Genomic DNA, 27,660 nt, shown 5'->3' with positions numbered 1-27,660 from the left:
GGATCTACAAGACACATTTCTGCAGTCTGTTAAGAACGGTGGTTTTCAGTTGTGGCAAGTAGGGGAAAGTATCTGAAGAACAAGACTTTTTTTTTTTTTTTTAACGTTTATTTATTTTTGAGACAGAGAGAGACAAAGCATGAACGGGGGAGGGTCAGAGAGAGAGGGAGACACAGAATCTGAAACAGGCTCCAGGCTCTGAGCAGTCAGCCCAGAGCCCGACGCGGGGCTCGAACTCACGGACCGTGAGATCGTGACCTGAACCGAAGTCGGACGCTTAACCGACTGAGCCACCCAGGCGCCCCGAACAAGACCTTTTCAAAAAATTACACTGGCCCGCCTGTTATAGAGTGCTTACTTTGGGGGTAAGGGGTGGGGAATAGGGAGATGGGATAGGATCCGGATTTGCAGTTTTGAAGTTTGTCCCAGGCTCCTCAGTGGGAGCTGTTGGTTTAGCACTTCTTAAAGCCAGCTCTAGGGGGCACTGCCTTGTAACACGCTCCACACAACATTGCCAAATAGTCCTTCGCCAGGTGGACAGACGTGAACCGCAGCCCCAAGGCTCATCTCTCTCTTTGGTTCGCACTCCCACAAACAGAGGTCTCACCTGGCCAGTTTCTTCAGCTCGTTATTGATGTCATGATTGAAGGGCTGTTCCTTCTGGGCTCGGACTAGAAAATCTCGAGCCTTCTGATACTCAGTCATGATAAGACAGGCCTGTCAAAGGATGGAGTTTTAAAAACACACTCGGTTAGGAAAGACAGTGTTTTTCTAGGGCCCAAGTTGAACATCACCACTACCTTTTCTTGGGCATTCGTTCCCCAGTCCCTGCCCTCCAACACACCTGTCCGCACCGGAAGAGGGCCTTGGCATTCTTCCGGTCAATGATCAGAGCCTGTTCTCCATAACGCAGGGCCATGGCAGGCCGCTCCAGCTTCAGGTATGTAAAGGACAGGTTAAGGAGGACAAGAAGCTTGGCTGCTTCCACCAGGTGCTGCTCTTCAGGGGGTGCTGATCGCCGGTGAAGCAGCAGCAAGGCCTGTGGACAAGGAAAATAGGTAGTCAAGAGGAGGTATGTAATCTTGCTATTAAAAGCCCTAAGAATCCAGAAAAAAAATGTATTAGAGCTAAAAAAAAAAAAAATGAGTTCAAGATCAACACAGGAGAGTTAGCTGTAAGTCTATACTCCAACAATAAACCATCCAAAAATGAGGACGACAACTCCATTTATAATAGCATCAAAATGAAGTCACGATAAATTTAAAATGCAAGAACGGTATATTGGAAACTACAAAACACTGTTGAAAAAACTAAAGGCCTGGGGCGCCTGGGTGGCTCAGTCAGTTAAGCGGCCGACTTCGGCTCAGGTCATGATCTCGTGGTCCGTGAGTTTGAGTCCCGCGTCAGGCTCTGTGCTGACAGCTCAGAGCCTGGAGCCTGTTTCAGATTCTGTGTCTCCCTCTCTCTGACCCTCCCGTTCATGCTTTGTCTCTCTCGGTCTCAAAAATAAATAAACGTTAAAAAAAATTTTTTTAAAGAAAAAACTAAAGGCCTAAATGGAAATACATTCCCTGTATAAGACTTAATAGGAAGGCAATACTCCCAAGGTTGATACATAAATTCAAAGCAACCACTACCAAAATTTCAACAGTCTTTGCAGAAATGGTCAAGCTGATCTGAAAGTTTGCATGGGAATTCAAGGGATGTCAAGTAGCCAAAACAATACTTAAAACAAGAATAAAAATGGAAGACTCACACTTTCAATTTCAAAGCTTATTACAAAGCTACAGTAAGCAAGCCAGAGTGGTTTGGACACACACAGATCAAGAGAATAGAATGGAGAATGTAGATTGAGAGTCCAGAAACAAACCTACACTTGTGTAGAGTCCATGGATTTTCAACAAGGGTACCAGCCCCATTCAACGAGGAAAGAGTAGTCTTTTCACCAAATGGTGCTGGGACAACTGGTTGTCGATATGCAAAAGAGTGAGGTTGGATTTCCACTTCACACATATACAAATGCTAACAAAATGGATGATACCCCTAAATGGAGGAGTTAAACTGTAAGACTCTTAGAAGAAAACAGATATAAATCTTTCTGACTTTGGATAATGGTTTCTTAGACATGACATGCAAAGCACAAATCACACACATAAAAAAGATAAGCTGGACTTCAAGTTTAAAAACTTTTGTGTTTCAAAGGATATTATCAAGAAAACAAAGAAAATGACTGAAAAAAGTCACTATAACCATCATTTACTGGTTTAAACTAATAACACAGTGGCTTACTGATGTCACTGTGTATGCCTATAGATGATTTTGTATTTTTGAATGAAAAGACACTTGTACATTCCTGAAAAGAAAAAGAATGTGAAATGACAACTCAAGAATCGGAGAAAATATTTGTAAATCATATTTAAGAAGAACCTACTATCCAGACAATATAAATAACTTTTATAAGAAGAAAATCCAATTAAAAATGGGCAAAGAAGGGGCGCCTGGGTGGCTCAGTTGGTTAAGCATCTGACTTCAGCTCAGGTCATGATCTCATGGTTTGGGAGTTCAAGCCCCGTGTCAGGCTCTGAACCAACAGCTCAGAGTCTGGAGCCTGCTTTGGATTCTGTATCTCCCTCTCTCCTGCCCCCTTCCCTGCTCACACTCTGTCTCGGTCTCTCAAAAATAAACAAACGTTAAAAAAAAATGGACAAAGAATACGAACTGACATTTCTCCAAATATGACCTACAAATAGCCAATAAACACATAAAAAGATGGGCAACATCTTTTTGGTTATCAGGAAGTGCAGTCAAAATCATGAGATACCACTCCACACCCACTAGGATGCCTATAATTTGAAAGATGGAAAACAAGCATCGGTGAGGACGCAGAGTAACTGGAACCCTTGTGTTGTTGGTGGGAATGTGAAATGTTGCAGCCACTATGGAAAATAGTTTGGCAGGATTTCAAAAAGTTAACCAAGGGAGTTACTACATGAGCCAGCACTTGCACTCCTAGGCACAAACCCAAGAAAAATGAAAACTTCGGTCTACACAAGAACTTGTACGCCGATGTAAAAGCAACATTATTCACAGTAGCCAAAAAGAGGAAACAACAACCCAAGTGTCCACCAACCGATGAATGAACAAAACCCAGTTAAATCCACACAATATATCGTTCAACCTTAAAACGAATGAAATTTGGTATATGCTAGAACATGGGTGAATCGTGAAAATACTATGCCAAGTGAAAGAAGCCAATCACAAAAGGACAAATATTGTAGGATTCCACTTAAATGAGTACCCATGAGAGACAAATTCAGAGAAGCATGAAGTAGAAATAAAGATTACTGGGGCTGGAGGAGGGGGAGAATGGGGAGTTATTGTTTAATAGCTAAACAATGTTTGGGATAATGAAAAGTTCCAGAAATGGGCAGTGGTAATGACAGTTTCACAATACTGAATGTACTTAATACCACTGGATTGCATACCTGAAAATAATCAAAATGATGAATTTTAGGTTTGCACATTTCTATCAAAATTGAGACATCTTTAAAGAAAGAATAGAGCATTAATACACATTACAACATAGCAATATATTTTCAAAGTTCACCTAAGTGAAAGAAGCTAGACACAGAGCACCACACATTTGGGGATTCTATTTATGTACAATGTCTAGGAATAGGCAAATTCATAGAAACAAAGCAAAATAGGAGCGATCAAGGGGTGTTGAGGGATAGGAGAGGAACTGCCAACAGGTACAAGGCTTCTTTTCAAGGTGATGAAACGACCTGGAATTATGTCGTGTTGACAGATGCACAACCTTATGAATACACGACAAACCACCATACTGCATTTTAAAAGTGTAAACTTCATGGTATGTGAATTCTAACAATAGCAAAGGAAGAAAAGCGATGAAGACAAAGCCTGAGCAGTGTCAGTGTGACTCACAGGCAGGACCCCATTTGGAAGACGACAGCCAAACTGGAAAACACATCAGACAAGATGGTGCCGGAGGCACAGAGCCACCAGCCTTCTTTTGCCTCCCCTTTCATCTCCAAGCCCCAGGCATTTGTCACAGAAGTTTCTGTCCATTGCCCTCACACCTTCTGAATTGCTTCAGGTCTCCTATCAGCGACCTGGATCTGTCCCCTAAACTCTGGCCCCATTCCTAAACGGAATCATGGGACAGTCTGCCACCTAGAAACCATCTTCTACAGGCCACCTTTATCTGGCTGTTCTCACCAGTGAGTGAAACTGAAGTTAATACATCTTTTTGCCAGTTATTCCTGTTTAAAAATTTTTCTCAAATGAGAAAGCTTCAAGCAAGTCTATTCTTTGGTTTCCTTTGTCACTCATAAAACATCATCATCAGGTCTAGTTACTTGGTTTTGAAAATATTTCCAAAACTTTTATCTGCACAATTCCCACCTTCTGAAACACATTCCGGGATCCCCGTGACAGGCTTAGCTGCAACACGCCTGAAGCAGTGCCTCACGTGGAATGGAAAATTCACTAACAAAAGTCTGTCCCTTCAACGTGTCCTGCATATGGTGGTGTGCTGGTAAATGTTTAACAATCAGCTCTTGGGGAAGGGGTGCCTTGCAGGGTGTGCCCATTCCTGTGGTGTAAACAGTTTAACCCTGGCCGATCTCAAGCTGCCAAAGTAACATTAACCAGCTCGTAAAACTTCCTGAGCCATCTTACAATTGGCTCTCATGAGCTCCTACACACTACCTGCGTGCTACCAACCTTCACGTCCTCCCTAAATATCACTTTTATAACCTCACTCTCCCCTTCCTTCTTCTTCAGCAAGTCCAGACCCATCCGTACACATTTTAAGGTCTTCTTGAATCTGGTTACCTGAACTCTATTTTCCTGGTATTCTCCAAATGTAACCTGTGCTGTAGACTAAATGACCACCAACTGGCCCTTGAACAGGCTCTTCTCACTTCTACACCTTTGCTCATCCTTTTCTCCTGCCCAGAATTATCTTTTGCCTCTCTCTCTGCCATTTCATCCTTCTAGACTCAGCTCCCGTGCCATTGCTTCCAAGAAACCACTACCAGATGGGCTAGCCCACAAAGATTTTCCTCCTCCGAAAGGCTATAGTACTAGATACTACAGGGATTTCTTGGTCACTGGGAGTACCTTTTATCTCCCTACCTATGTTACCATTACGTGAAGGCAAGGACCCTGCCTAGATGGCACGTCCCACATGAAGCTGAGCAAAAGGCTGGGAACAATGGCACTCAATCAACACCAATTTCCCGCTCTGAAGACGGAGAACATTTCTATCATGAGCAGGTAGCAAAACCTGTGGCTGAGCAAGACAGACTTCACACTCACCTTTTAGTCTCTCCTGCCCTATGGAACAGAAGGGCACAATCCAACAAGAACAAAGAACAAAGAACAAGAGAACTGGTAACAAGCCCAACATGTCAGAACAGATGGCAGAGTCTGACCAACCCAGCAGAAGGGAGCACCAATAAAGAAGGGGCTGGTCTGCAGCTCAGAGCCCCAGGAACTGACAGAACGAGCCATCAGAGCTACTGTAGAAGTGGAGCTGAATAAACAGGACACGTTGAACATTGCCACTCAGTCCCTGTCCCTATGCATCCAGATGGCCACTCCTCCCCACCACCTCCAGGATCATGGAGTCTATCTTCTGGAGAAATGGAATAGAACCAAAAGAGTTCTCGATTCAGGGACAGCAGAGGGCAGGAGGGAGGTAAACTGGTAACAGGGGTATTAGAGGACCGTTTCAGTAACAGCCAGAGAGGTCCTCTGTCCCGTTCCCCTGTTCGGCTCCCAGCGGCTCCCAGGACGCTGGTAGCCAGGCATTCACACAGGCAGGCGATGGAGAACAGAGTGGCTCCTGCGGAAACAAGTGGACAGAGACACGTGGGAGGCCAAGTGACACACTGCGACGTGCCCTACCAAGCACTTCCGATGCCTCTTTCCCATCCTAATGGGCAGCTGAAGGTTGCGAGACATTTGAGGAAAGCCTCTATGGAAGAGACGGCCTCCTGTCTCCCAGTGGCTGTCCTCCCCTCTCCCATAGTAGCAGGATTTTTTGCTGGGCGCACGTGCAATCGGAGTATAGGGATTTGCCAGCTTTCCTTGCAGCTGCTGGTTAGAGCCAAAAGACAAGGTTCTGGAAAACATCACTCAGTGTGAGGGTCACAGGTACATACTCTCAGCCCTCTCTTTTCCCTCCGGTGCTTGGAATTTAGAGGCCACCATTCTCAACCACAAGGCCCAGAGCTCTGCCCTACAAATGGGAACACAGAGAGATGGAAGAGTGCTCGGCATCGGAAACCATTACGGAGCACAGCTACCAACCAGCCCTGCTTTACTCACCTCAAGCCTTTCACATAAGAAACAGTAACACTGACCTAATGATAGGAGTCTGGGACCTACCACCAAACCTAAGACAAATGGACAATATCCAATGGGCAGGGAAAAAAAAAAAAATCAGGTAGAAAAAGAATGGAGTTTTTTTTTTTTTTTTTAATCTGAAAAGCAGAGAGAAGAAAATTACAACCAATACTCAAAACATAAGAAAAGCTGATGTATGCGTGAAACAAGAACAGAATGCTGGGGAAAGTTAAAAAAAAAACAAAACAAAACAAATGAATGAACCGTTCCTCAGACGAGATGGCAAATAGAGTCCAGGACAGCTCCCAGACAGTGGGATGGCAAAAGCGAGATGGGCAAGGACAGAAAAAAAGGAAAGTTGAGGCTCAATCCAGGAGGACTGACAACCAAGAGTCCCAAAAAAGAGAAGACAGAAACAAGGGCAAATTACCAAAGAAATAGATGAAGGAAGTTTCCAGAACACAGGACAGGTTTCCTGAAAGATGCACCAGGGGCTCAATACCAACAAATTTTAAAAAACACAAACACCACTGTAAACTTTTAATGACACTGGAAGAAGAAAGATCCTTACATCCTTACAGAGAAGAAAAAGAAAAAGCCACATATAAAGGTACAGGAACCTAAATTTTATCCAGACTTCCTGACAGCCATTGTAAAGCTAGAATCAAACAATATTCTTCAAAATCTGAGGGATGATGGCTGCATGCTAGAATTCCTAGAATTCTATACTCCATATGCCAACTGCTAAGTGTGAACTACAAGAATATTTTTAGAAATGTAAGGATGCGCTCTATCAGCACAAGGGGGCAAGTGGAGAAAAACAACAGGAAGTCCACAAACAGAACCACAGGGCAGCCCAGGATAAGAACACTGAACCAGAACACCAGAGAGCAGAGGGAAAGCCCTAGTGGGAATTAGAGATCCACGTTCCAGAACGAGAAGCAAGAGATGTCAAAAACAGGAACTAAAGCATGTCGAGTATCAATTCACAATGCCAGAAAAAGCAGCAAACAGGCTTAAAGAGGGACCACCTCAGGGGACCAGACCCGGGAAACAGGACTAACAATGGAAGGACTGGTCTGTTCACTGGAAAGTTTTTTCCCATGTGAGCAAGCTCGGTTTCAAAAAACTTCACAACATTAATAGTATCCACGATTTGAGCCAACTATGAACCCAAGCCTATACCCTCCACTTTCAGGACCCTGGTTCTATCAGCATTCCGAAAGCACGCACACACACGCATTCTCCAGTCTCCGTGTCTCTCTCTCAAGCAATACGCAGAGACCAAACCTGGCAGATACCTTTAGCCACCTACCCAGTATCAATCTCCCTCCCCCTCTAGCAGAGCCTCTATGTCACCCAAAGCAGTGGTACACCAACTACATTTCCTAGCTTCCTACAGTCAACGGGGTCCGCTGAATATGGGTCTGGCCAAGGATATAAAAACGAAAGTCACCGGGTTAAGGGAGTACTTCTGGAGAGCTCTTAACATGAACACACCACACTCTTCTCCTCTCCCTCCTTCCTGCCCAGGGGACCATGTGATGCTACAGGTTGAAGGACCATCTCGGGGCAAAAAAGACAAGGAGATGTTTAAGGGTAGTGGAGCAGAAAGACAAAAGGAACCCGAATCCCTGACGGCTTTGTGGAACTGATCTACCACCCTTGGACTGCCTCCCTTCTCATTTAAATAAAAATTAAATCTGAAGATTTAAGTTTTTCAGGATTCTGTTGCTTACTGCTGAATACAAATTCTGACTGATTTAGGCTCCCTTCGCAAATGAGAGAAAATCAGAATACCCCTAGACTCGCCTCTAGAACCTAGGGCACAGTTTGGCACACAGAAAATGCTTATAGTATTTGTTGAATGAGTTACAAAGCAAACAGTGAATTCCTGTCAGCATAACCTATGCACGAAGCCAAACCACAATCAGAAGCCTGGTGAGAATGGAGTCACCTCAGAGAGCTAGAGAAAGCTCCACCGTCAGAGAGACAGGAAATGAAGATGGCAAGCGGGATGGAAAATCATTTGGTAGGACCTAATCCTGGAAGGAGAACTTTTAAAGACTTTTTACTGAAATACACACAAACGTACACACACAGGTAAAACAAGTGGACAGTTCAACAACCTTTCACAATCTGAACACACCCACGTAACCACATCCAGACACAAACACAGAACATTACTGGGCTCCTCAAATCCCATGTCCCCTCTCTCAGTCATTATTCCCGGCATGAGAATTTTTTAATGAGACTTTTTTTTTCAAAGACTGCATGTGAAAAATAAGAACAAACAAGAACATTTAAAAAGTTTTTAGGTTGTTTTTTTAGAGATGGGAAGAGAGCCATACATGCGCAACAAGGTGCTTGCTTGCATGTGCTGGGGAGGAGGGGGGAGGAGGAGGGACAGGGCAGGGCCGGGGGGGGGGGGGGGGGGGGGGGAGGGGCGGGGAGAGACTATCCCAAGCAGGCTCTACACTGAGGCGAAAATCATGACCTGAGCCAAAAAAAATAAATACAAAATAAAAATCAAGAGTTGGACACTCAACTGACTGAACCATCGTGGCACCCCAAGAACTTTGTAAAAACATTTTCAGGGATGCCGGGGTAGCTTTGTCAGTTGAATGTCTGATTCTTGGTTTTGGCTCAGGTTATGATCCCAGGGTTGTGGGACTGAGCTCTATGTCTAACTGAGCACGGAGGCTGCTTAAGGTTCTCTCTGCCCCCGCCCCCAGGCCCCCATGCTCTCTCTCAAAGAAAAAAAAAAAGAGAGACCATTTTAAGGGTCTGAATTTAAAAATTTATTATTTTTGGTAATTTCTACACCCAACTTGGGGCTCAAACTCATGACCCCATGATCATGAGTTGCGTGCCCTTATGACTAAGCCAGGCAGGCACCCCTAAATTTATGTTTGTGAAGCATCCTTACCCGTTTATACCTCACTTTGGCATCATAGAAACGACTTTGGCGGAAAAGATAGTTGCCAAACTCCCGTTCGGTAGCTGCCACTTTTAGGACCTTCTGAAGCGGAAACTGATCTTGTTGCTCCTGAGGAAAAAAGACAAGGACACCCAACAAGGAAACTGAAAGCCGTGACACCACAGTGCAAGTGTTCTTACAGATGTTAGGGTTTCTGCTTCAGATGATGCACTTCTGCTTACTGCTGTGTGGGTGCCAAGCACTGGGCCTGGTGCCCCTGCAGAGGTCGTCTCTGTGATGCCCGGCAGAAGACAAAGGGGGTTGCTATTGTTACTACTCCCACCGTAGACACCAGAGCCACACACTGGTCTCCCTCAGTCTTTCTAGAGATGCTCCCTGAAGAAGCACGGCCTCACGAAATCAGAAACTGATGGAACTTGCCAAACAGAAAGCGGGTCTCACAACCACCATTTGTCCAACAAACAAGAGATTTTGGTCTGGCCGGGGCCCTACTGGTCTTCATGGCCACAATGCTGTGCCCTGGGTACAGGTCAATCACCCACGAAGTCTCTTTTTAAACACAGATGTCCTGGCCCTATCCACCCCTTCCCCCACTGAGATTCTCAATCAGTACACCAGAGGTGGGCCCCAGGCATTTGCAAGAACCGGTTTTATGGGAAGGTCAGAAAAAGGAAAGGGCCCTCCCTTGAGGCAATGACAGCTTAGCTGGGGAGACATCATATCCAGGTACAAACCTGGGTGGACATCTAAGGACACACATACAGGGTGGGAGAGCAGGACTGAGAGTGCATACGGCACCCACGGGATGTGTGAAGTGAGAGGCCACAAAGACAACATCTGAGTTATGAGGGCAGTGGTCATGTGTTCCCACTTGCCTGGGACTTTCCCCATCTACACCTGACGTCCTGGTATTCCATCTAGTTAATACTCTCTTCTGCTATCAAGTAGCCGGGGTTGGCCAAGAAACCATATTTCACCCTAGCTGATCACTACCGATGCTTGACTTGTTAGAAACCCAACTTAATGTTGAGAAGCCAACGTTCATGGTCTTGCAGGGAAAACTAGGAAAATGATGACTAAAAAAAAAAAATCACCTCAAACTGCGGGTCCAGAACAAACCCAAGGCCCAGCATTGGCCTAGAACATCTGCCCATACTCAGAGGTGTACCAGGAAGCGGGGGAACTCCTCCACCGCCACTACCACTGCCACACGGGAGCCTTGTGGTGGAACGTGGGGCAGACTATCACGATCGAGGTAGGGGAATTACCAAACACACTAGCGCATGCTGTTAGTATGGACATCTGTGCTCCGGAACTTACAGCTGAAAGGGCACAAAACTTGTCTGACTCAGCGGAGTCCAGGAAGTCAAGCAGCTCAATCTCGAACAGGACAGTAGTGTTTGGGGGGATCAAGGGAGGGCAGCCCAGCGTTCCATAGGCATAGGCTGGTTTGAACAGAAACCTGGCCAGCTCTCCTCTCCGCATGCTCAGAAGGCCCAGCTCCATGCCCCAAAGTGTAATATCTGGAAGAAGGGACAAAGAATCTGAAGCTCGCCCAGCATCCTGATCCAAGGTTATCAATTTCTTTCTTCCTGAAGTCCAGATCTTTCCACAACAGACTCCGAGTGTTCTGCACTGTGGTCCCAACTCACTTTTCAGTTTTGTTTCCCCGCCACCCCACCATTGCCAAACCAAGACTTCCGTGGCCTCTACATCACTGCTCGTGTTCCTTCTTCCTGCAAGAAGTTCCTGCTTCCTCACCCCACACCCAGCTTCTACACTGACTGAAATATTACTCAAACTTCAGGGCTCATTTTACATACCCCCTCCTTCATGAAGCTTTCCCTGATCTTCCCAGCTGGAATCAATTGTGGCTTCATTAAACACTCCCGCAACACTACTTATACCTCCCAGGACCTCATCCAATTCTGTGAATGCAATCAACCTCTTCCACCACGTTAGTGGAGATATTCTAATCATCTGAGTATCTCTTCTCTTTCCAGCATGAATTACGGATACTAAACCTTTGCTTGATAAGTGTCCAGTTGACAAATGAACAAGCCCAATAGTTCTTGGGATGCAAAGGGAACCTTGTCAGGTAAACCATCTCCCAAGTACCTAGGCCTCAGGGGGAAATGCGGACAAGACCATGATTGGTGTAGCAAAGCCCGGTCTCAGAGAAACCAACTCAAGGACTCCATGCTCTGAACAGTTTCCCCAAACAATTCCTCCTTTTGTAGTTGCTAATCTCAACTTACCCTCTCCAAGTTTCATCAAGCGAGGAGTTTTCCTAAAGCAATTAGAATCAAAAGGCTTGTCCATGTGCTCCAGATATCCGGAATATTTCACTAGGACCAGAAAAAAAAAAAAAAATTCAAGGAAAATCAAGAACATGCACCCCTCCATATCAATTCTCCGTTACAAAAAAAAAAGGGAACTCGATGTACTCAAGTCGCCTCCCACCCACAGTGATAGGAAAATCTTTGGTCAACATTTAGATGCCTGCCCTTTGGCCGTGAGATTCAAGAGCTTGGTTGTGAGGTTCAAGGGCCTCAGAATGTCCCTTGTTTACACTGGCCTCATGCAAAGGGGAGATGGGTTCCTTCGCTTTCCCTTAAAAGCCCGAAGTGTAATAAAGCGAGCGGGGTCTACCCTTCTTTTGTGTGTGTTTTAAACCTAGCCTTCCCTCCCACCTTTCTAGGTATAATGCAGAAAACACTTGATGACCGGTACTTTCACATCTCCTGCTGGGTGGCAGATGATGGTACCTAGCACGGAAGCATCGGGTGTCACCAGCTCTCCAGCACCCTCTCGGATGACGTCCTTCAACACGCCCCGGTCCCCGGAAATGTCCCGCATCCTCCGACTTAACCTCTGGTATGGAGACTTGCGGGGAGAAACACAAAACCTCAGAGCGCCCCGCCTGCACCCCGACTCCGACACCCCCTGCCCGTGGCTCCCCAAAGCCCAGCCTCTCACCTGGCCGGAAGCGTTGTCCCCTTGCAGGGCCCCCGGGTTCCGCGCGCTGCCCCCCATCGCCACGTGGCCTGCCGACGCGCACGAGCCCTCAACCCCTCGTTCTCCACCTGGCGGTGGCCCAGCCACCCCCTTTATACCCCGCCGCCCGCTCCCGCCGGTGGCGTCCGGGGCCCGCGAGGAGGCGCTCAACGTTTCGCACCAACAGCTGCCAACTGCCCTGGGGCCTCCGGTGGCGCGTGGTGGATCACGTGATGGGACGTGCGACACGTGATGGGGCAGTGTGGCGCCTGATGGGGCACGTGGCGGGAACACGCGGGGCGGGGCGGGACCAGGCTCGTGAAAGTGATGCGTGGGGCGTGACCGGGCAGGTGGAGGGCATGCGCGGAACTTGATGGGCACGTGACAGGGACTCCCGGAGCCGGATGTGTGCGAGCATGATGGAAGGTGGGGCGGTGCCGCGCTGGGAGAGATGGAGCCTCTTGGCGGGGAGAAGTGGATCAGGAGGAGGCGCGTGAAGGGGGCGCCTGTGGCAAGACGGGGCGCCGGGGGCGCGCGTGGGATGGCGCGGGAGATGGGCCACGCGGGTGGTCGGGACTGGCAGTGGCTCGGGACTTGGTGGGGTGGGGTGGGGCTTGTGGTGGGACACGAGGCGGGAGCAGGCTGGGGAGGACGGAGTTCCAGAAACAGCCTGCTGCCGGAAGTGTGCGGCCTTGCTAAGTGGGTTACCTCCACTTTTTCAATTTTCCTCGACCTTTTCGTGCTAGAGAAATGTAGACGCAGACAGGCCTCTCAAGGCAAACTGCCTCGTTCGTCAGAGAACAAGGCAACGTTGTCCTTCACGTTGCGGTCACTAAATCCACAGAATCCATATCTGCTCCCCGGTGGTGGGGGCGGGGGGTGCAAAGCACGAATGGCCCTTGACGTCACCCCCTCCTGCTTTTTCCCTGGGGCCTGCAGCTCTTGCCCACTCCAGGATTTGAGAGGTGGCCCCTATTTCCTGCACCCATCACGCCTTGACTATTGGATCATTTCTTCAGCTTCTAAGTTTCCTAAAATCATCCGCCCTAAACAAGCCCCACCTTTGTCCCACATCTCACTCCTGCTGCAGGTGGTCCCATGCCTAGTCTTCTCGACTTCTCAAAAAGAGTTGTTGGGGTGCCTGGGTGGCCAGTTGGTTAAGCGTCGGACTTCGTTCGGCTCAGGTCATGATCTCACCATTTGTGGGTTTGAGCCCCGTGTGGGCCTCTGTGCTGACAGCTCAGAGCCTGGAGCCTGCTTTGGAGTCTGTGTCTCTCCCTCTCTCTGCCCCTCCCCTGCTCGCACTCTTTTCTCTCTCTCTCTCTCTCTCTCTCTCTCTCAAAAATAAGCATTAAAAAAATTTTTTTGGGGGGCGCCTGGGTGGCTCAGTCGGTTAAGCGGCCGACTTCGGCTCAGGTCACGATCTCACGGTCCGTGAGTTCGAGCCCCGCGTCGGGCTCTGTGCTGACAGCTCAGAGCCTGGAGCCTGTTTCAGATTCTGTGTCTCCCTCTCTCTGACCCTCCCCCGTTCATGCTCTGTCTCTCTCTGTCTCAAAAATAAATAAACGTTAAAAAAAAATTTTTTTTTAATTTTTTTTAAGTTGCTATAGAGCGTTTTTCAATTATTTTGTCTCTACTTCCTTATCCTCCCTGTTTTCTTCAACCCACCGCAGTACCACTTTCCCCTGTTCCATGTCACCAAGACTGCACATCATGTCAAATCCATAAGATAGCCCTGTGTCCTCAGATTCCTGGACTCTTGTCAGCATTTGATAAAGTTGGTTCCTCTTTAAATGCTTTTTGTCCTCTTCTGTATCAGTTTCCTATCGTCACCATCGACTACTACAGATTTAGCTGTTCTGAGCCACAGATATTTATGATTTCATGTATTTGTCATAAATTTTGTAGGTCAGAGACACCAGCCAGTCTCAACTAAAATCAAGGCCTCAGCCTTAATAATGCAGGCTCTGGGGAAGAATCTCAAGCTCATCCATGTTGGTAAACCTAGATCCTTGAGGCTCTACACCTGAGGTCCCCACATCCTTGCTGTAAATTGGCCAGGGGGCCACACTCCACTCACAGAGGCCTCTCTCCCGTCCTTGTTCGTGGCCTTTCTACACATTGGAGTTAGCAACAGCATGCCGAATCTTCTCAGTCTTCCTGAGTCTTGCCTGAGAAAGTTCTCTAGTGTTCAGGGTCAAATGGATCTGCTTCCATATTCTGATTTTCTTCCTGTCTGTCTGGCTGTCTCTTCTCAGTCATCTTCTTGACCTGTATACAGTAACAACCTCAGGGCCCTATCCTTGGACCCTTGCCCTTCCCTGTTTTTAAGTTTTGTTTTTTTTCTTTTGTTTTTGAGAGAGAATGTGTGAGAGAGCACACAAGCTGGGGAGGGGTAGGGGGTGGGGGACAGAGGAGCTGAATCAGGCTCTGCTCAGCAGAGAGTCTGATCTGAATCAGCAAAGAGTCTGATGTGGGGCTCGAACTCATGAACCGTGAAATCATGACCTGAGCCAAAGGCAGATGCTTAACTGACTGAACCACTCAGGTGCCCCAGCCCTTCTCTGTTCTTCTTATTTTTTAATGTTTATTTACTTTTGGGAGAGAGAGAAGGAGACAGGATCCGAAGCAGGCTCCAGGCTCTGAGTTGTCAGTACAGAGTCGAGTGCAGGGCTCAAACCCATGAACTGTGCGATTGTGACCTGAGCCAAAGTCCGGAACTTAACCGACTGAGTCACCCAGGCGCCCCAGCCCTTCTCTGTTCTAATCCCAGAGAGATCCCAGCCATTCCCACAAGTTTAAATATGTGATGTAAACAGGTGGTATATACCTGGCCAGCCTAAGGCCTCCCCTGCACACTAGACCTCCAGGCTCCTGTGCTCAATTGCCTTTTTCGGTGGTTCTCAAAGTGTAGTCCTCAGACCAGCAGCAGTGTTGTCTGGAAACTTGTTAAAAATGCAAATTCTTGAGCCTATCCCTGTGCTCCTGAATCAGAAACTCAGGCTAGAGCCCAGAAGTCTGTATTTTCACAAGCACCCCGAGTAATTCTGTTGTTTGCTGAAGTCTGCGGACCACTGCTACTCAGGTGTCCTTGGGCATTTGACTCTAGATTTCCCAGGTACATTTTACCTTGATCTTTTCCTTATCAGCCTTCACAATCCATCCTCTCAGGTGCTAAAGTTACTCTGATCCATTATCTACAAGTGGCCGGAGTGGTCTTTTAAAAATATGTCAGATGATATTCCTTTGCCTTAAAATCCTCCTATAGCTCCCACTGCCCTTGAAATTCAATCTGAACCTTTGCCCTGCTCCAGGGCCCTCTCTGCCAGCCCCTCTGACCTGTTCTCCTGGTGTTCCCTCTCACTACGCTCCAGCTACGTAGATTTTCTCTAGTGTATCTCCTAAATACTGGGCTCTTTCTAGCCTCAGAGCCTTTGCATTTGCTGCCCAGGCCTGGTCTGCCCTCTTGTAGTTTTTCAGGCAGTTGGCATGTTTGTATCCTTAGGGTCTCAACCATCCATCCTCAAAGACACTGCGCTGCCCCTTTCTAAAGAATCTAAAGCTCGTTCGTGTTGGTAAACCTAGATCCTTGCGGCTCTACATCTGAGGTCCCCACATCCTTGCTGGGAATTGGCCAGGGGGCCACACTCCGCTTGCAGAGGCCTCTCTCCCGTCCTTGTTTGTGGCCTTTCTGTCCCTCAAACAACCTATTCCCTCCTGCCATTCTTTCTCAGCACATTGTTTCCTTCCTGCGTCCCATTAAATACGATGATGTTTTCTTGTTGATGATCCTACCTCACTCCTACTACGGTTATATTACAAATTTTGAAAGGACAAAAACCTCATCTGTCTTGTTCCCTGATGTTTCCCTAATGCTCAGCTTGCTGCTTGACACATATCAGGTGCTCCATAAATGTTTGTTGAATTAACAAATCAAATTAGCCTTCAACATGCCTGTGCCAGACTTTGGTCTTGCTTGTCACGGGGTAGAGATGGCCCCTACTGGCAGACAGGGATGCTTAGGTCTCTGGGAGTTGTGTCTTACTGGTCTAGAGCTCCTTGGTTCTTTCCTTTCTTTTTTTTAGTGTTTATTTATTTTGAGAGAGAGAGAATCCCAAGCAGGGTCTGCACTGAGCACAGACAGAGCCTGACTCGGGACTTGAACTCATGAACCATGAGATCATGTCCTGAACTGAAATCAGTAGTCAGACGCTCAACCAGCTGAGCCACCCAGGTGCCCCTTGAGCTCCTTGTTTCTTAACACTCCTGGAGACCTGCTTCCATCTCTTCCTTTTCAAATCAGTAATTTTTTTTATCCCACCTCCATGATATGCGTAGCATTTTCTGACTGTAATATTTATTAACTGCATAAAGAAATGTCGTTAGGGACACCTGGGTGGCTCAGTCGGTGAAGTATCTGACTCTTGACTTCAGGTTCAGGTCATGATCTCACGGTTGGTGGGATCGAGCCCCACATTGGGCTTTGTGCTGACAGCATGGAGCCTGCTTGGGATTCTCTCTCTTCCTCTCTCTTTCTGCCCCTCCCCGATTTGCATGTGCACACTCTCTCAAAATAAGTAAATTAGCTTTAAAAAAAAAAAAAAAGCCATTGAACTCCTAAACCTTTGGAAGGCTTTGTATAAAAAGGTTCCCAGTTCAATGGTATTGAGTAATGGTATTAATGGTATTCAATTGTATTGGAAGTGAGACACGAAAGAGCACAACCGAGATAATTCTGTTTATTTGAATGTCAAAATAAAGCTATATAAATCTACGATGATAAGAGTCAGGGGAATAGCTATCCTTGCCAGGGGCTTCTGACTGGGGAGCACATAGTGTCTTCCGGGTGCTGGAAACATTCTGTGTGTTGATCTTGAGGGTGAGTAAATGTGTGAAATGTGTACATTAAGTGTATAGTTAAGATATGCATACTTTATAGAGGTCCTGTCTCAAGAAGTTGAATAAAGAAAAATGTCTTCAAAAAAACAGATTCAGAAAGAGTTGTGTCAAAACATGAATCCACTCCTGTTTGGGGTCTGTAAGGTGTGGCTGGGGGACCACTCCTCTGTCTCCCCAGCTTCCCCGAAGCGTGGCCAAGGTGAGCGCCTGCATGTTGGAATTATCAGCGTCGCCAGCTGAAAGGAGGCTGCCTCCTCCGTCTCGTGATGTGGCCCAGTTTCCACCTGATTCTGCGTGACCTTGAGGACATAGGAGTGTTGCTGGGAAAGGGGAGGAGGAAAGGGGCAGAGACAAAGGGTGGAGCAGGCGGTCAGCTACAATCCCCACATCTCTTAGTGCCTCTGTCCCAACCTGGGGAGAAGAGAAGGTAGAGCAGATCCAGCGAACGTCTCAGTGGATTGTGAGAAAGCAGGTAGTTCGTTGTGGGGCCCTCCCTGGGTCCGTGGCCAACTTGCACCTGGTGCTTCTCGTCTCTCAGTGCCGATCATTTTGCTCAGGGAGTGGGTGCGAATTTAGGAGGCCACCCTCCTCGGTCTCCGAGTCTCCAGAACAGTGTTGTTAAGACAGCACTCTCTGCTTTAGAATGACCTTGGGGAGGGAGGGTGCTATTGTAAATGCAGATTTCTGGGGCTCACTGAGTATGTGTGAGGGGCTGACGCAGGAATCGGTTGTTATTGTGCTTCCAACAGTTGCTCGCCAGTTTTGAGAACTGATCTAGAAGGTGGGAAAGACCTTTGCTTGTTTTTGCTGTCCGGTTCTGAGTCAGTACGCCTACTGCGGCTGGAGGGCACATTGTTGGTGTCACTCCAGATGACCCAGCAGACGGCCCCTTTTGTGTTTACCTACAAATCGGGGTGAAAAATGTAGAATCCTATATCTACAAGTGATTCCCCCCCCAATTAAGCCCTTTATTTTAAAGATAGGAAAGGGGCGCCTGGGTGGCTCAGTCGGTTAAGTGTCCAACTTTGGCTCAGGTCATGATCTCAAAAATAAATTAAAAAGAAAATAAAGATAGGAAATAGGCCCAAGGTCATAGGCGTTGGGATTGGAATCCAGGACTGGAGACCCTAAGGCGCTCTAACTTCCCAGTGGCACTTGGCGGGGGGATTGGGGGCACAGTGTGGAGGGAGCAGACTTGAGAAAGCTGCCCTGTGTTCTAGCCGGCACCGTGGATGGCGTGGCAGGTGAGCGTGCCCGAGCTGGAGGACCGCCTTCAGTGCCCCATCTGCCTGGAGGTCTTCAAGGAGCCCATGATGCTGCAGTGCGGCCACTCCTACTGCAAGGGCTGCCTGGTGAACCTGTCCCACCACCTGGACTCGGAGCTCCGCTGCCCAGTGTGCCGGCAGGAGGTGGATAGCAGCAGCTCCCCGCCCAACGTCTCTCTGGCGCGGGTGATTGAGGCTCTACAGCTCCCCGGGGACCCGGAGCCCAAGGTCTGCCAGCACCACCGGAACCCGCTCAGCCTCTTCTGTGAGAGGGACCAGGAGCTCATCTGCGGCCTCTGCGGCCTGCTGGGCTCCCACCAGCGCCACCGCGTCACGCCTGTCTCCACCGTCTACAGCCGCATGAAGGTGGGCTGCTGGGGGCCGGGGAGGGGGAGGTGGGGTGGCGGCCACGGAGCCCAGCTCCTGCGCTCTCTGGCGCCATCGCCTGGCACAGAAGGGTCTCGGGCCAGGATGCCGGCGCCCTGTAGCCCTGTCCTGAGCTGAGCTCTGTAGAGTGTGTTCTCAGCAGCTCCAATCTCCAGGTGCTGGGCACTGCAGACAGGCATGATGGAGAGTCCTTGTCGGGGGCCAGCCCCTTCCCTCGCTCGGTTTTTCTTCGCAGCTTTCATCCATTTTTTGAGTGCTCTCCCAGACTCCACATGAGGGAAAGCACTTTGTTTCCTTGGGTATTTTCGTGCCTAGAGCCATGACTAGCATGTAGTAAAAGCTCAAAATGTATTTGTGGAAACAGTGGATTCCTGCCCTCCTGAACTTAGATTTAGCACGTCATTATTTAAGATGAATAACGCTGATCTAAGATTTATGAAAGGTGGGGTTCTCACTATATTTTACAAATGAGGAAACAGGCTCAGAGAAGCCAAGGGTCTTAACCCAAGGTCATACAGCTTGTCGGTGGCAGAGGTAGGACACAAACTGGCCAGTTTTCTTTCCACTGCCAACAGATCAAAAGAGGCAGGAAGGATCCTGGAAAGTGAATTGTTATAGGGCACCTGGCAGAGTGTTCGGGAGGAAGGGAGAGTAAAGGTAAGGAATGACAAAATACAGGTGATAGGGGTGGGGAAAAAGAAAGAGCATCCAGATATGAAGGCAGAGGGGTCCCCTGTCACTGTTCCTGGGATTTCCTGGCTGAGTGAGCAGCGTTTCTTTGCTCTCGGAACCCTGGGAGACAAGTATGAAATGTGCACAGGGCCAGCCAGGCCATCCACCAGACCCTCTGACCCACAGACGTGTGCTTGGCACTTAACCTGTGCTAGGTATGCTAGAGCACAGGGTACAATAGTGGGCAAGTGGTTTGGCCTGCCCCGGGGAGCTCACAGTCTGAGAGTCTGACGGTCCCCATGTGTTGGGTGCTAGCATCAAGGTTAAATACAGGCAATCGTGAGGCCATCTGGACTGTAGCTCCTGCATGCTCTCAGGTAGTCAGGGAAGGTTCTCTGGAGGAAGTGGACTGCTAAACCAAGATCTGAACCACAGGGAGGACGTGGTAGGAAAAAAAGGGGAGGAAAGCATTCCATGTATAAAGACAGCCCTGCAAAAGATCAGGAGACATATTTGAAGAATTATAAGTTGTTCTGTCAAGCTCTGGAGAGAGGTAAGCAGGAGCCAGGTCTTGCAAAGGCTTCTGTGAAATGTGAAGGGATCTGTAGTTTATTCAGAGGACCATCATGGTGGGGTCTCTGGAGGGTTTTAAGCAGAGTGGTGATGTGGTCCAAACACTGCTGGGGGGTAGACTGGAGACTGAGGCTGGGGATAAAAGATTGGGAGAATTACATATGGGTGGTAATTGAGGCTACGGGAGAAGACCAATCAGGAGAGTCTGCGGAGTGATAGGGAAGATACGGACGATGCCCCCAAAGGACACCAGGGTTTAAGATTCGGGTAGAGAAAGAACCCCAAAAAAGGACAGAAAGAATCAGCAGAGGGAACAGGAACACTGGCTGAATACGGCCTCCTGGAGATCAGGACAGAGCGTCTTAATGAGAACAAGATCACTTGTGTGAAATGCCTGCTGAGGATTGGAAAGAGTCTGTTAGGTTTAGCAGTAAGAATTGATTATCTTGGCAAGAGTCGTTTCAGTGGAGTGTGGGAGGAGGAAGCCAGATTGCAGTGCAGCGAGATCGAGAGCCTGTGTTTTATTAGCCCTGGAGAGAAGGAGACACACAGGAGCTCACTCATCATTTCTGGCTTGGAGCCGGGGACGGCTTGGGTCCTGGTTTTGGATGTGGCTGTTTGTGATCCCAAGACTCTTTGCTGTGATGCCACTAAATTATGTTCCTTTATTAGATCCCTTTTATGCATGCCTATTGTCCTCCTGTTGATTGAGATCTTGAGATTATTTATTTGCGTGTTTCTGTTTACTCTCACTGTGACCCAGTTGACGAAAAGAACTAATCCCATCTCTCTCTGCCTCAGGAGAGTTCCTACTGGAATTTCGTTCTCGGGTTGTTATGAGATCTTCTGATGTCTTGTTTTCCAGAGCAAGACTCTGTGTCCGTTTATCCCTACACTGGTTTTATTCTTTACTCTGATCCTTTCCTGAAAGCCTCTTGCGGCTGATTCCTTTTTTTCTTTTCCTTAAGTTTATTTATATATTTTTGGTAATCTCTATACCCATTGTGGGGCTTGAACTCACAACCCGTGATCATCAGTTGCCTGCTCTTCCAACCGAGCCAGCCAGGCACCCCTCTTGCTGCTGATTTCTGCTTGGGAGCTGTCTAAGCCAAAGACTGTGTACGCTCCATGGGCACGAACCAGCACCGCTCGAGTAGTGCAGCTGGATGGGAGTCTAGGTGGTCCTGGTTGAATCTTTAAGACTTCGTCAGATTTGGGGCCAGGAAGGCCAGGAGAAGTGTGTTTACTTCAGCCTGGGGAGGCCCAAACCTGCCAGCGATTGAGTCAGGTCTTTATAGGGATTGGGGAATCCCCAGGTATAACCTGGGGTACTGTATGCACCATTGGCCTCACTTGGAGCCAGCCTTTTTGTGATGCTCTTGATCGCATGCCCACTGATTCTAGATCTGCTGGTGACCAGCCATCGTTCTGTTCAGGGAGTATGGGCTTCAGACCGGTCATCGCCCCCCTTGGATGTTGTGCGGTGACTTCCAGGTAGTTGTAACAACGTTTAGGGTCTGTCTCCATGTCCTGCAGAGGAATGACCTGGAGATCCTTTTCTGTCTGGGTAATTCCTGCCCTCGATATGGAATATTCTTGAATAATTTCACCTGTTTTGGAGTCAAGAGCACCCGGGTAGCCCTTTCCCTGGTTCCACTGGGAGTGCTTGTGGCCACTGGGATGTCCCCTGGATGGGTGAAGCCCAGGGCTGGCCCCAAGGAGCCGAAAGCGTGCAGGGCTCAGCTACTCATGAGGTCGTGGTACGTTGCCTCCAGGAGGAGCTAGCGGCTCTCATCTCTGACCTGAAGCAGGAGCAGAAGAAGGTGGATGAGCATATTGCCAAGCTGGTGAACAACAGGACCCGGATTGTCGTGAGTGCCCTTTCCCTCTGTCCCCTTAACCCTGGGGCTGGTCACCTTCCCTTTCCTGCAGAGCCCGGTTGTGATTTGTCCTTTACAGAAACTCATGCTTTCATATAAAGCCAGAATTCAAAGCGTTGCAGGGCGGAGTGGGGAAAGGGCAAATCCCCTCAGGGGAATCAACTCAGTTGTCAGGACTCTGTCCAAATTGGCTGTGTCCCTCTTGTCCTTGGGACTGAGATAACACAGAACCTAAGTACCAGATGTAAACAGTTCAAAGTGTGGGCATGACTCTCTTGCCCCCCCCCCCCCCCCCCAACGCCTGACTCGCCGTGTCTGCTTGACCTTGACAGTCTGTGGAGCCTGCCCAGTAGCTTGGAGCAGAGCATAGAAAGGCCTGAAGCCCTTGGTGGCTTTCTGCTTTTCCTGAATGACAGGCACACTGGGGCTGCAGGCATGTGGAGCCCAGGCCCTGCAGGCAGTTGTGAAACAGAAGCAGGAGACCCATGTCCCCTGAGGGTCCTCTTGGTTAACCTTCCTCAGCCTGACAGGGAGGCGGCATTTCCCCTGTCTGATGGAGGCTGAACTCAGGGTTACACAGGGAATCTGGCTCTCTGAAGTCTGCCCTCCCAGGGCCTTTCAGACCTTTTCCAGTTGTGGAACCCTGTACTGAAGCAAAATCTTACTTGCACGTTTAATAGTTAGGACCGAAGAAAGCAGAGCCACTGTGTTTGAAATGGGTGCTGGGGCCCAGTCTGTCCCCTGCCTGTGTTGCTGTCCCCCGTGGCCACACGGGGGGTGCCCAGGCACAGTGTGAACAGCGCACAAGTCAGCCTGCAACTCAAGTACTAGAACCGGCTCAGATTGGAAAAGCCCAGGAAGGCCTAAGCTGCCAGGGCCTGAGGACACGGGGGTCAGCCGGAGGCAGGCAGTTCTGGCTGAGGTTCTGGCTGTGACCAGCCCCTTCTCGTCCCAGAATGAATCTGACGTCTTCAGCTGGGTGATCCGTCGCGAGTTCCAGGAGCTGCACCACCTGGTGGATGAGGAGAAGGCCCGTTGCCTGGAGGGGTTGGAGGGTCATACCCGTGGCCTTGTGGCCTCCCTGGACATGCAGCTGGAGCAGGCCAAGGGCACTCAGGAGCGGCTGGGCCAGGCTGAACGTGTGCTCGAGCAGTTCAGTAATGAGAGTCACTATGAGTTCATCCGGGTGAGTGGACAAGGGAGTGTCACCCACGCCCAGGTCCCCAGGGTCCCAAGAGCCTCCCCCATGCCTTAACCCACCTGTCTTGTTTTCCAGAAGTATCACTCCACGGCCTCCAGGTAATAACCTTGGAGGGAGCTCTCAGCTTGGATCTGGTGGCTCCTCTACCCTACTTCCTGCCTGTAGCTGCACCAGTGCCTTGTCAGCAGCTGCTCACATCTGGCTCTGTACTGAGCCCAGGGAACAGGGCGATGAAGGTCATGCCCCTGCCTTTAAGGGTCTCAAAGACTGGTGGGAGGCGGATGGTGAACTCCGGTTACATCACTGATCACTGTGGGTACTTAAGACCAGAGAAGTTCACACGGGCTACAGAAATAACAGGAGGAGGTGACTGAGGTTGGGGGCGGGGCGGGGGGGCGGGACTGGCAAAGATGGCATACAGGGGGGCGAGCTTAGGGCAGAGGACAGGTGTTGGCCAGGTAAGCAGAGTGGGGAAGGGTCATCTGAAAGGCTCAAGTGTGCACACTTGGGAGAAATGTGAACTCAGTACGAATGGGGTAAAATGTAGGCTACAGGGCAGAATGGGCGATGAGTGGGAGAGGTGGGCAAGAGCCAGGATGAGGGGCCTCGAATCCTGCACCATGGGTTGTGGGAAGGGATTGGATCCATGTTCCAGCCCCAACAAATGAATAGCCATGCAGTTCTTAGCCTTCCTCAGATCCTGATTGTGGGAATCTCCTTGTCTGTTTTAAATTTCCTTTGGTCTTCGGGATAGTCAGGTTAGGAGCATTGGTTTAAAAGAATGGACAGTGTAGCTGATTGGGAGCAGGTGTCCGCGCCAGCTGTGGCCGGGGGCCAGGGTCGCCCAATATCGAGAAGTGATCCTCAAATGTTAGTGTGCATCAGAGCCACCTGGAGGGCTCCTTAAAACGTCACTGAGCCTTAGTAATCGCTTTCAGCAGGTCTGGGGTGGCCCCGAGAAATTTGCATTTCTGACAAGCCTCCAGGTGATGCCCTTTGAGAACCACTGATGTAGTGTTTCTCCTGCCAGGAAGGGGCGGGGCCTCTGAGAGTGGGGTGGAGGGGAGGAAATGATGGGCCTCTTGAGTGCACAGTGTCCTGAGCCGTGACTGGCTGGTTGGACTTGCCCGCGGGTGGAGGGCTGGGGTGCGCGGTGTGCATCCCCGCCATCACGTAGGTCTGTCGCCCTCAGAGCAGAGCTCCAGCAGGCCCGGCCTCTGGAAGGCGCCTTCAGCCCCATCTCCTTCAAGCCGGGCCTCCACCAGGCTGACATCAAGCTGACTGTGTGGAAAAGGCTCTTCCGAAAAGTTCTGCCGGGTAAGGCTCCAACCCGTTCTCTTCCCTGAGGGCTGCCATGCGGGGTGGGTAGCAGTTTGTCACTTGTGCCAGGGTTTAGGGTGCAGAAGACTGGAAGGGTGTTCGCGTAGGTTAGTGTTGAGAGCATGGCTTTGGGGCTCCACCAGACAGCTCTGTCCCTTACTAGCTGAAGATCCAACCTGTAATCTGAGTCTGCTTCCTCATCTGCAAGGAGGGGGTATTAAAGTCCACCTTGCTGGGCTGTGTAGTTTATAAACATTCAAGTGTGTGTGCATAGTTTCGTGTTTAATAAATGGTAGCTATCGCTCTGTCAAAAAATAACACGAAGACATTTAACGAATTCCTTTGTTACTAGCACATAAGGGAGATCAATCGATAAGCTGATTTCATCCAACAAAGACAAAAATAGGGTTTATTGTAAAACAAAAAGGGGAGGGGAGGAAAAAACCTGATGATCTCTGGTCCGTGAATGTTGTTTGTGTGGTTTTGGTGTAAATTGATTAGTTGGCAGGTAATCCGGAGGTCAGTTGGGACAGTTTGTCCTTGAATAGGCTGGTAGGATATCAAAACAATTGCACTTGATAAGGATTCTCCTGGGGAGTTCAGCTGTGGTGCACAAGTGACGGGCTGTCTTCCAGGACCTTCCTTCTGCACCGCCATCTTAGGCAGGCAGGTGCGTGCCCTTTCCCTTAACCAGAATGCCTCCCTCACAGCTGCCCCATTTTTTCCACCGTTCAGGCATTGTTTGTTCATTCAGCAGTCCTCAGGGTTGCCTCTTCTGTGCCCCTTCTCAGAAGGCCCCTCCGATTCTGGGACGAGGCCTTTGCAGTTCCTCTCCTGAGGAGCTCAGGGCCTCCCTCTGGGGTAGGGTCTGCTGCCTTCTGTGCAGCTGGAAAACACACTTCTTTGATCTTTCCTAGCCCCGGAGTCCCTCAAGCTGGACCCCGCCACCGCCCACCCACTCCTGGAACTCTCCAAGGGCAACACGGTGGTGCAGTGTGGGCTCCTGGCCCAGCGGCGAGCCAGCCAGCCAGAGCGCTTTGACTACAGTACTTGTGTCCTGGCCAGCCGGGGCTTCTCCTGCGGCCGTCACTACTGGGAGGTGGTGGTAGGCAGCAAGAGTGACTGGCGCCTGGGGGTCATCAAGGGCACAGCCAGTCGCAAGGGCAGGCTGAGCAAGTCCCCGGAGAATGGCGTGTGGCTCATTGGCCTGAAGGAGGGCCGGGTGTACGAGGCCTTCGGCTGCCCTCGGGTGCCCCTGCCTGTGGCCGGCCACCCCCACCGCATCGGCGTCTACTTGCACTACGAGCGTGGCGAGCTCACCTTCTTTGACGCTGACCGGCCCGATGACCTGCGGCCGCTCTACACGTTCCAGGCTGACTTCCAGGGCAAGCTCTACCCCATCCTGGACACGTGCTGGCACGAGAAGGGCGGCAACGCGCTGCCTCTGGTGCTGCCCCCGCCCAGCGGGCCTGCCCACCTCACCCCCACGCAGCCCACCAAGCTGTAGGGCTGCCGGTCGGTCTGCCTGCCCGCGGGCTCTTCCCAGCCGGGGCTCTGCTGGGTCCAGTGTGCAGAGATGATGTTCTTTACCGTGTGGGAAGGTCTTCACGCCTGTGTGTTCCTGGAAACGTTTAATGATAGGAAGAAAAGGACCATAATCCCTTCCCCTACAGCCAGGGGCCTATTGATTCACCTTTTGCCGGGTTATTCACCTCCTCATAAACCGGCAGAACCAGGCCTGGGTGTCCACGGGTTAAGATAGGCTTCCCTTGGTCCCTCCTAAGCACACTTTCTGCTTCCTCTTTTAACTGAAGCTGGAAACATTCCCGCACGTGATTTCTCCATGTCATTGTGAACTTAAGGATAATAAATTTGATACCGTCTTTCTCTTTAGATGATTTGCAAATGTTAACAACTGTACATACGCCGCTTTACACTCAGGCCTTTAAAACTGCTCCAGCTTCCAGTCAGGTCAGATCTTGCCTCTGCGCCGTGCAGGCTGGGCTGTGGTTAGAGTCGCGCCAATCACTCTGTCTTCGCTGTCTTCAAAGACCTCTCTCTCGACTTCCCTCCCATTCGTTGGGATGGAAATAACACTGCTTCAGAGCAGAAGCAAGTAGGGTCTAGACGGGTGTGGCCTGTCTCTGAAAGCTACTGGGCGCACAGGAGTGGCTCAGAGCCTCCCTCTGTCCGTGGTGAGTCTGCCCCTGGCCGCAGCTGATGGTGTCCATTCCAGACCGAGGCTGGGACAGCTGAATTCTCTGCCAAGAATTTGAAAATTGGAAGAGAGAGTGGCTGGGGCCGAGTCATCTGAGACCTGGTGCTTTAGAGAGAAGCTCCCCAGCCTTGTGCCACTGAGGTCTGTGGAGCTGCCTGAGAGACCTCTGTGGGGAACAGCTGTGTCCTGGTCCCCTGGCACTTACTCACCTTGGCCACACAGGCGAAGGCTTGACCTGCAGGCTGTCTGGGAGATCCTCCAGGAACCAGAGAGGATGGGAGGCTTGTGAGGCACCGACCCAAGGCCATCTCCACTGACCTTATCCCATAGGAGAGTCAGGAACCATCACCTCCCAGGCTCTGATAGGTCTGCGACTTCCGGCCCCACCTCCTTCCGAATAGAGCTGTAGATGGTAAAACAGCCTGGCTGCATCTAGAACTGGCTTCTCAGCAACAGGAGATCCCCCGGCCCTCACTGCAGCCATCCTTCCGTTGTGTGCGACAAGGGCCGTGAGGCGCCTTCGGCCGATCTTCCTTCTGCCCATGTAAGTAATAGGCTGTCTGAGCCAAAAGGTGCTTGTTGTATCTTTACCGGCTGAATCTGTGAGGCCTTGGCCCTGGCTCCTGCTTGTTTGACACCTTGCAGACCTGGTTTTTGGTTATGAAGCTCTTCCTTCAGTTCCATGATTGGGCTGAAGATTGTCACCCTCTGCATCCACTCCCCTCTACCTCTCCCCCCTGTTCTGTGTCCCGGGAGGCTGGCCCCGGTGGAACGCAAAACCCTCTAGCTTCCTGTTGGAGTCAGCAGATGGGAGGGACTGGTCGGAGATCCAAGGGCAGGAGAAGGAGTTCAGGTACTTATTTTTTTGGTTTCCTGCCTGCCTGGCTGTGGGTTGGCAGCTTTCCTCATCCAGAGATCACTAACAGGGGGTC

At 49.8% G+C, this 27,660-nt stretch overlaps 2 protein-coding genes across 10 annotated transcripts in view; one reads left to right on the top strand and one right to left on the bottom strand.

The window, feature by feature from the left end:
• FKBP6 (FKBP prolyl isomerase family member 6 (inactive)) overlaps positions 1-12,518 on the bottom strand; it is a 28,871-nt gene extending 16,353 nt beyond the window's left edge. For 2 of the 3 annotated variants that reach the window (XM_042922042.1, XM_042922043.1), the window contains exons 1-7: positions 12,296-12,432; positions 12,085-12,202; positions 11,575-11,664; positions 10,637-10,839; positions 9,305-9,424; positions 845-1,039; positions 608-717 (exon numbers count right to left, since the gene is read on the bottom strand). In XM_042922042.1, the coding sequence (XP_042777976.1) occupies positions 608-717; positions 845-1,039; positions 9,305-9,424; positions 10,637-10,839; positions 11,575-11,664; positions 12,085-12,202; positions 12,296-12,352 (893 nt within the window). In that variant the 5' untranslated portion in view covers positions 12,353-12,432. Of the gene's footprint in view, positions 1-607; positions 718-844; positions 1,040-9,304; positions 9,425-10,636; positions 10,840-11,574; positions 11,665-12,084; positions 12,203-12,295 lie in introns of all 3 variants that reach the window. The other variant, XM_042922044.1, reaches the window with a different exon arrangement.
• Positions 12,519-12,706: 188 nt separating this feature from the next.
• On the top strand, positions 12,707-26,403 carry TRIM50 (tripartite motif containing 50). 7 transcript variants are annotated; one of them, XM_042921044.1, is made up of 7 exons: positions 12,707-12,802; positions 18,433-18,843; positions 21,918-21,980; positions 22,945-23,175; positions 23,266-23,288; positions 24,383-24,507; positions 25,428-26,403. In XM_042921044.1, exons 2-7 carry the CDS (start codon positions 18,445-18,447, stop codon positions 26,015-26,017), a joined length of 1,431 nt encoding a protein of 476 aa, XP_042776978.1. In that variant the 5' UTR covers positions 12,707-12,802; positions 18,433-18,444; the 3' UTR covers positions 26,018-26,403. The 7 variants fall into 7 exon arrangements, with proteins under 7 accessions (XP_042776978.1, XP_042776977.1, XP_042776973.1 ...); XM_042921043.1 differs by having other exon boundaries at positions 21,885-21,980; positions 23,269-23,288; XM_042921039.1 differs by having other exon boundaries at positions 21,885-21,980.
• The last annotated feature ends 1,257 nt before the right edge of the window (positions 26,404-27,660 follow it).

This window comes from Panthera leo, chromosome E3 (genome assembly GCF_018350215.1).
Source record: "Panthera leo isolate Ple1 chromosome E3, P.leo_Ple1_pat1.1, whole genome shotgun sequence".
NCBI lineage: Eukaryota > Metazoa > Chordata > Mammalia > Carnivora > Felidae > Panthera > Panthera leo.
This window is presented reverse-complemented; position numbering and strand designations above follow the sequence as displayed.

Excerpts from the sequence above, each read along its gene's own strand:
- TRIM50 (XM_042921039.1), top strand. The coding sequence starts at position 18,445 with ATGGCGTGGCAGGTGAGCGTGCCCGAGCTGGAGGACCGCCTTCAGTGC. Across the intron at positions 23,176-23,265 it reads GTCACTATGAGTTCATCCGG|AAGTATCACTCCACGGCCTC; the intron begins GTGAGTGGACAA and ends CTTGTTTTCCAG. Across the intron at positions 23,289-24,382 it reads TATCACTCCACGGCCTCCAG|AGCAGAGCTCCAGCAGGCCC; the intron begins GTAATAACCTTG and ends TGTCGCCCTCAG.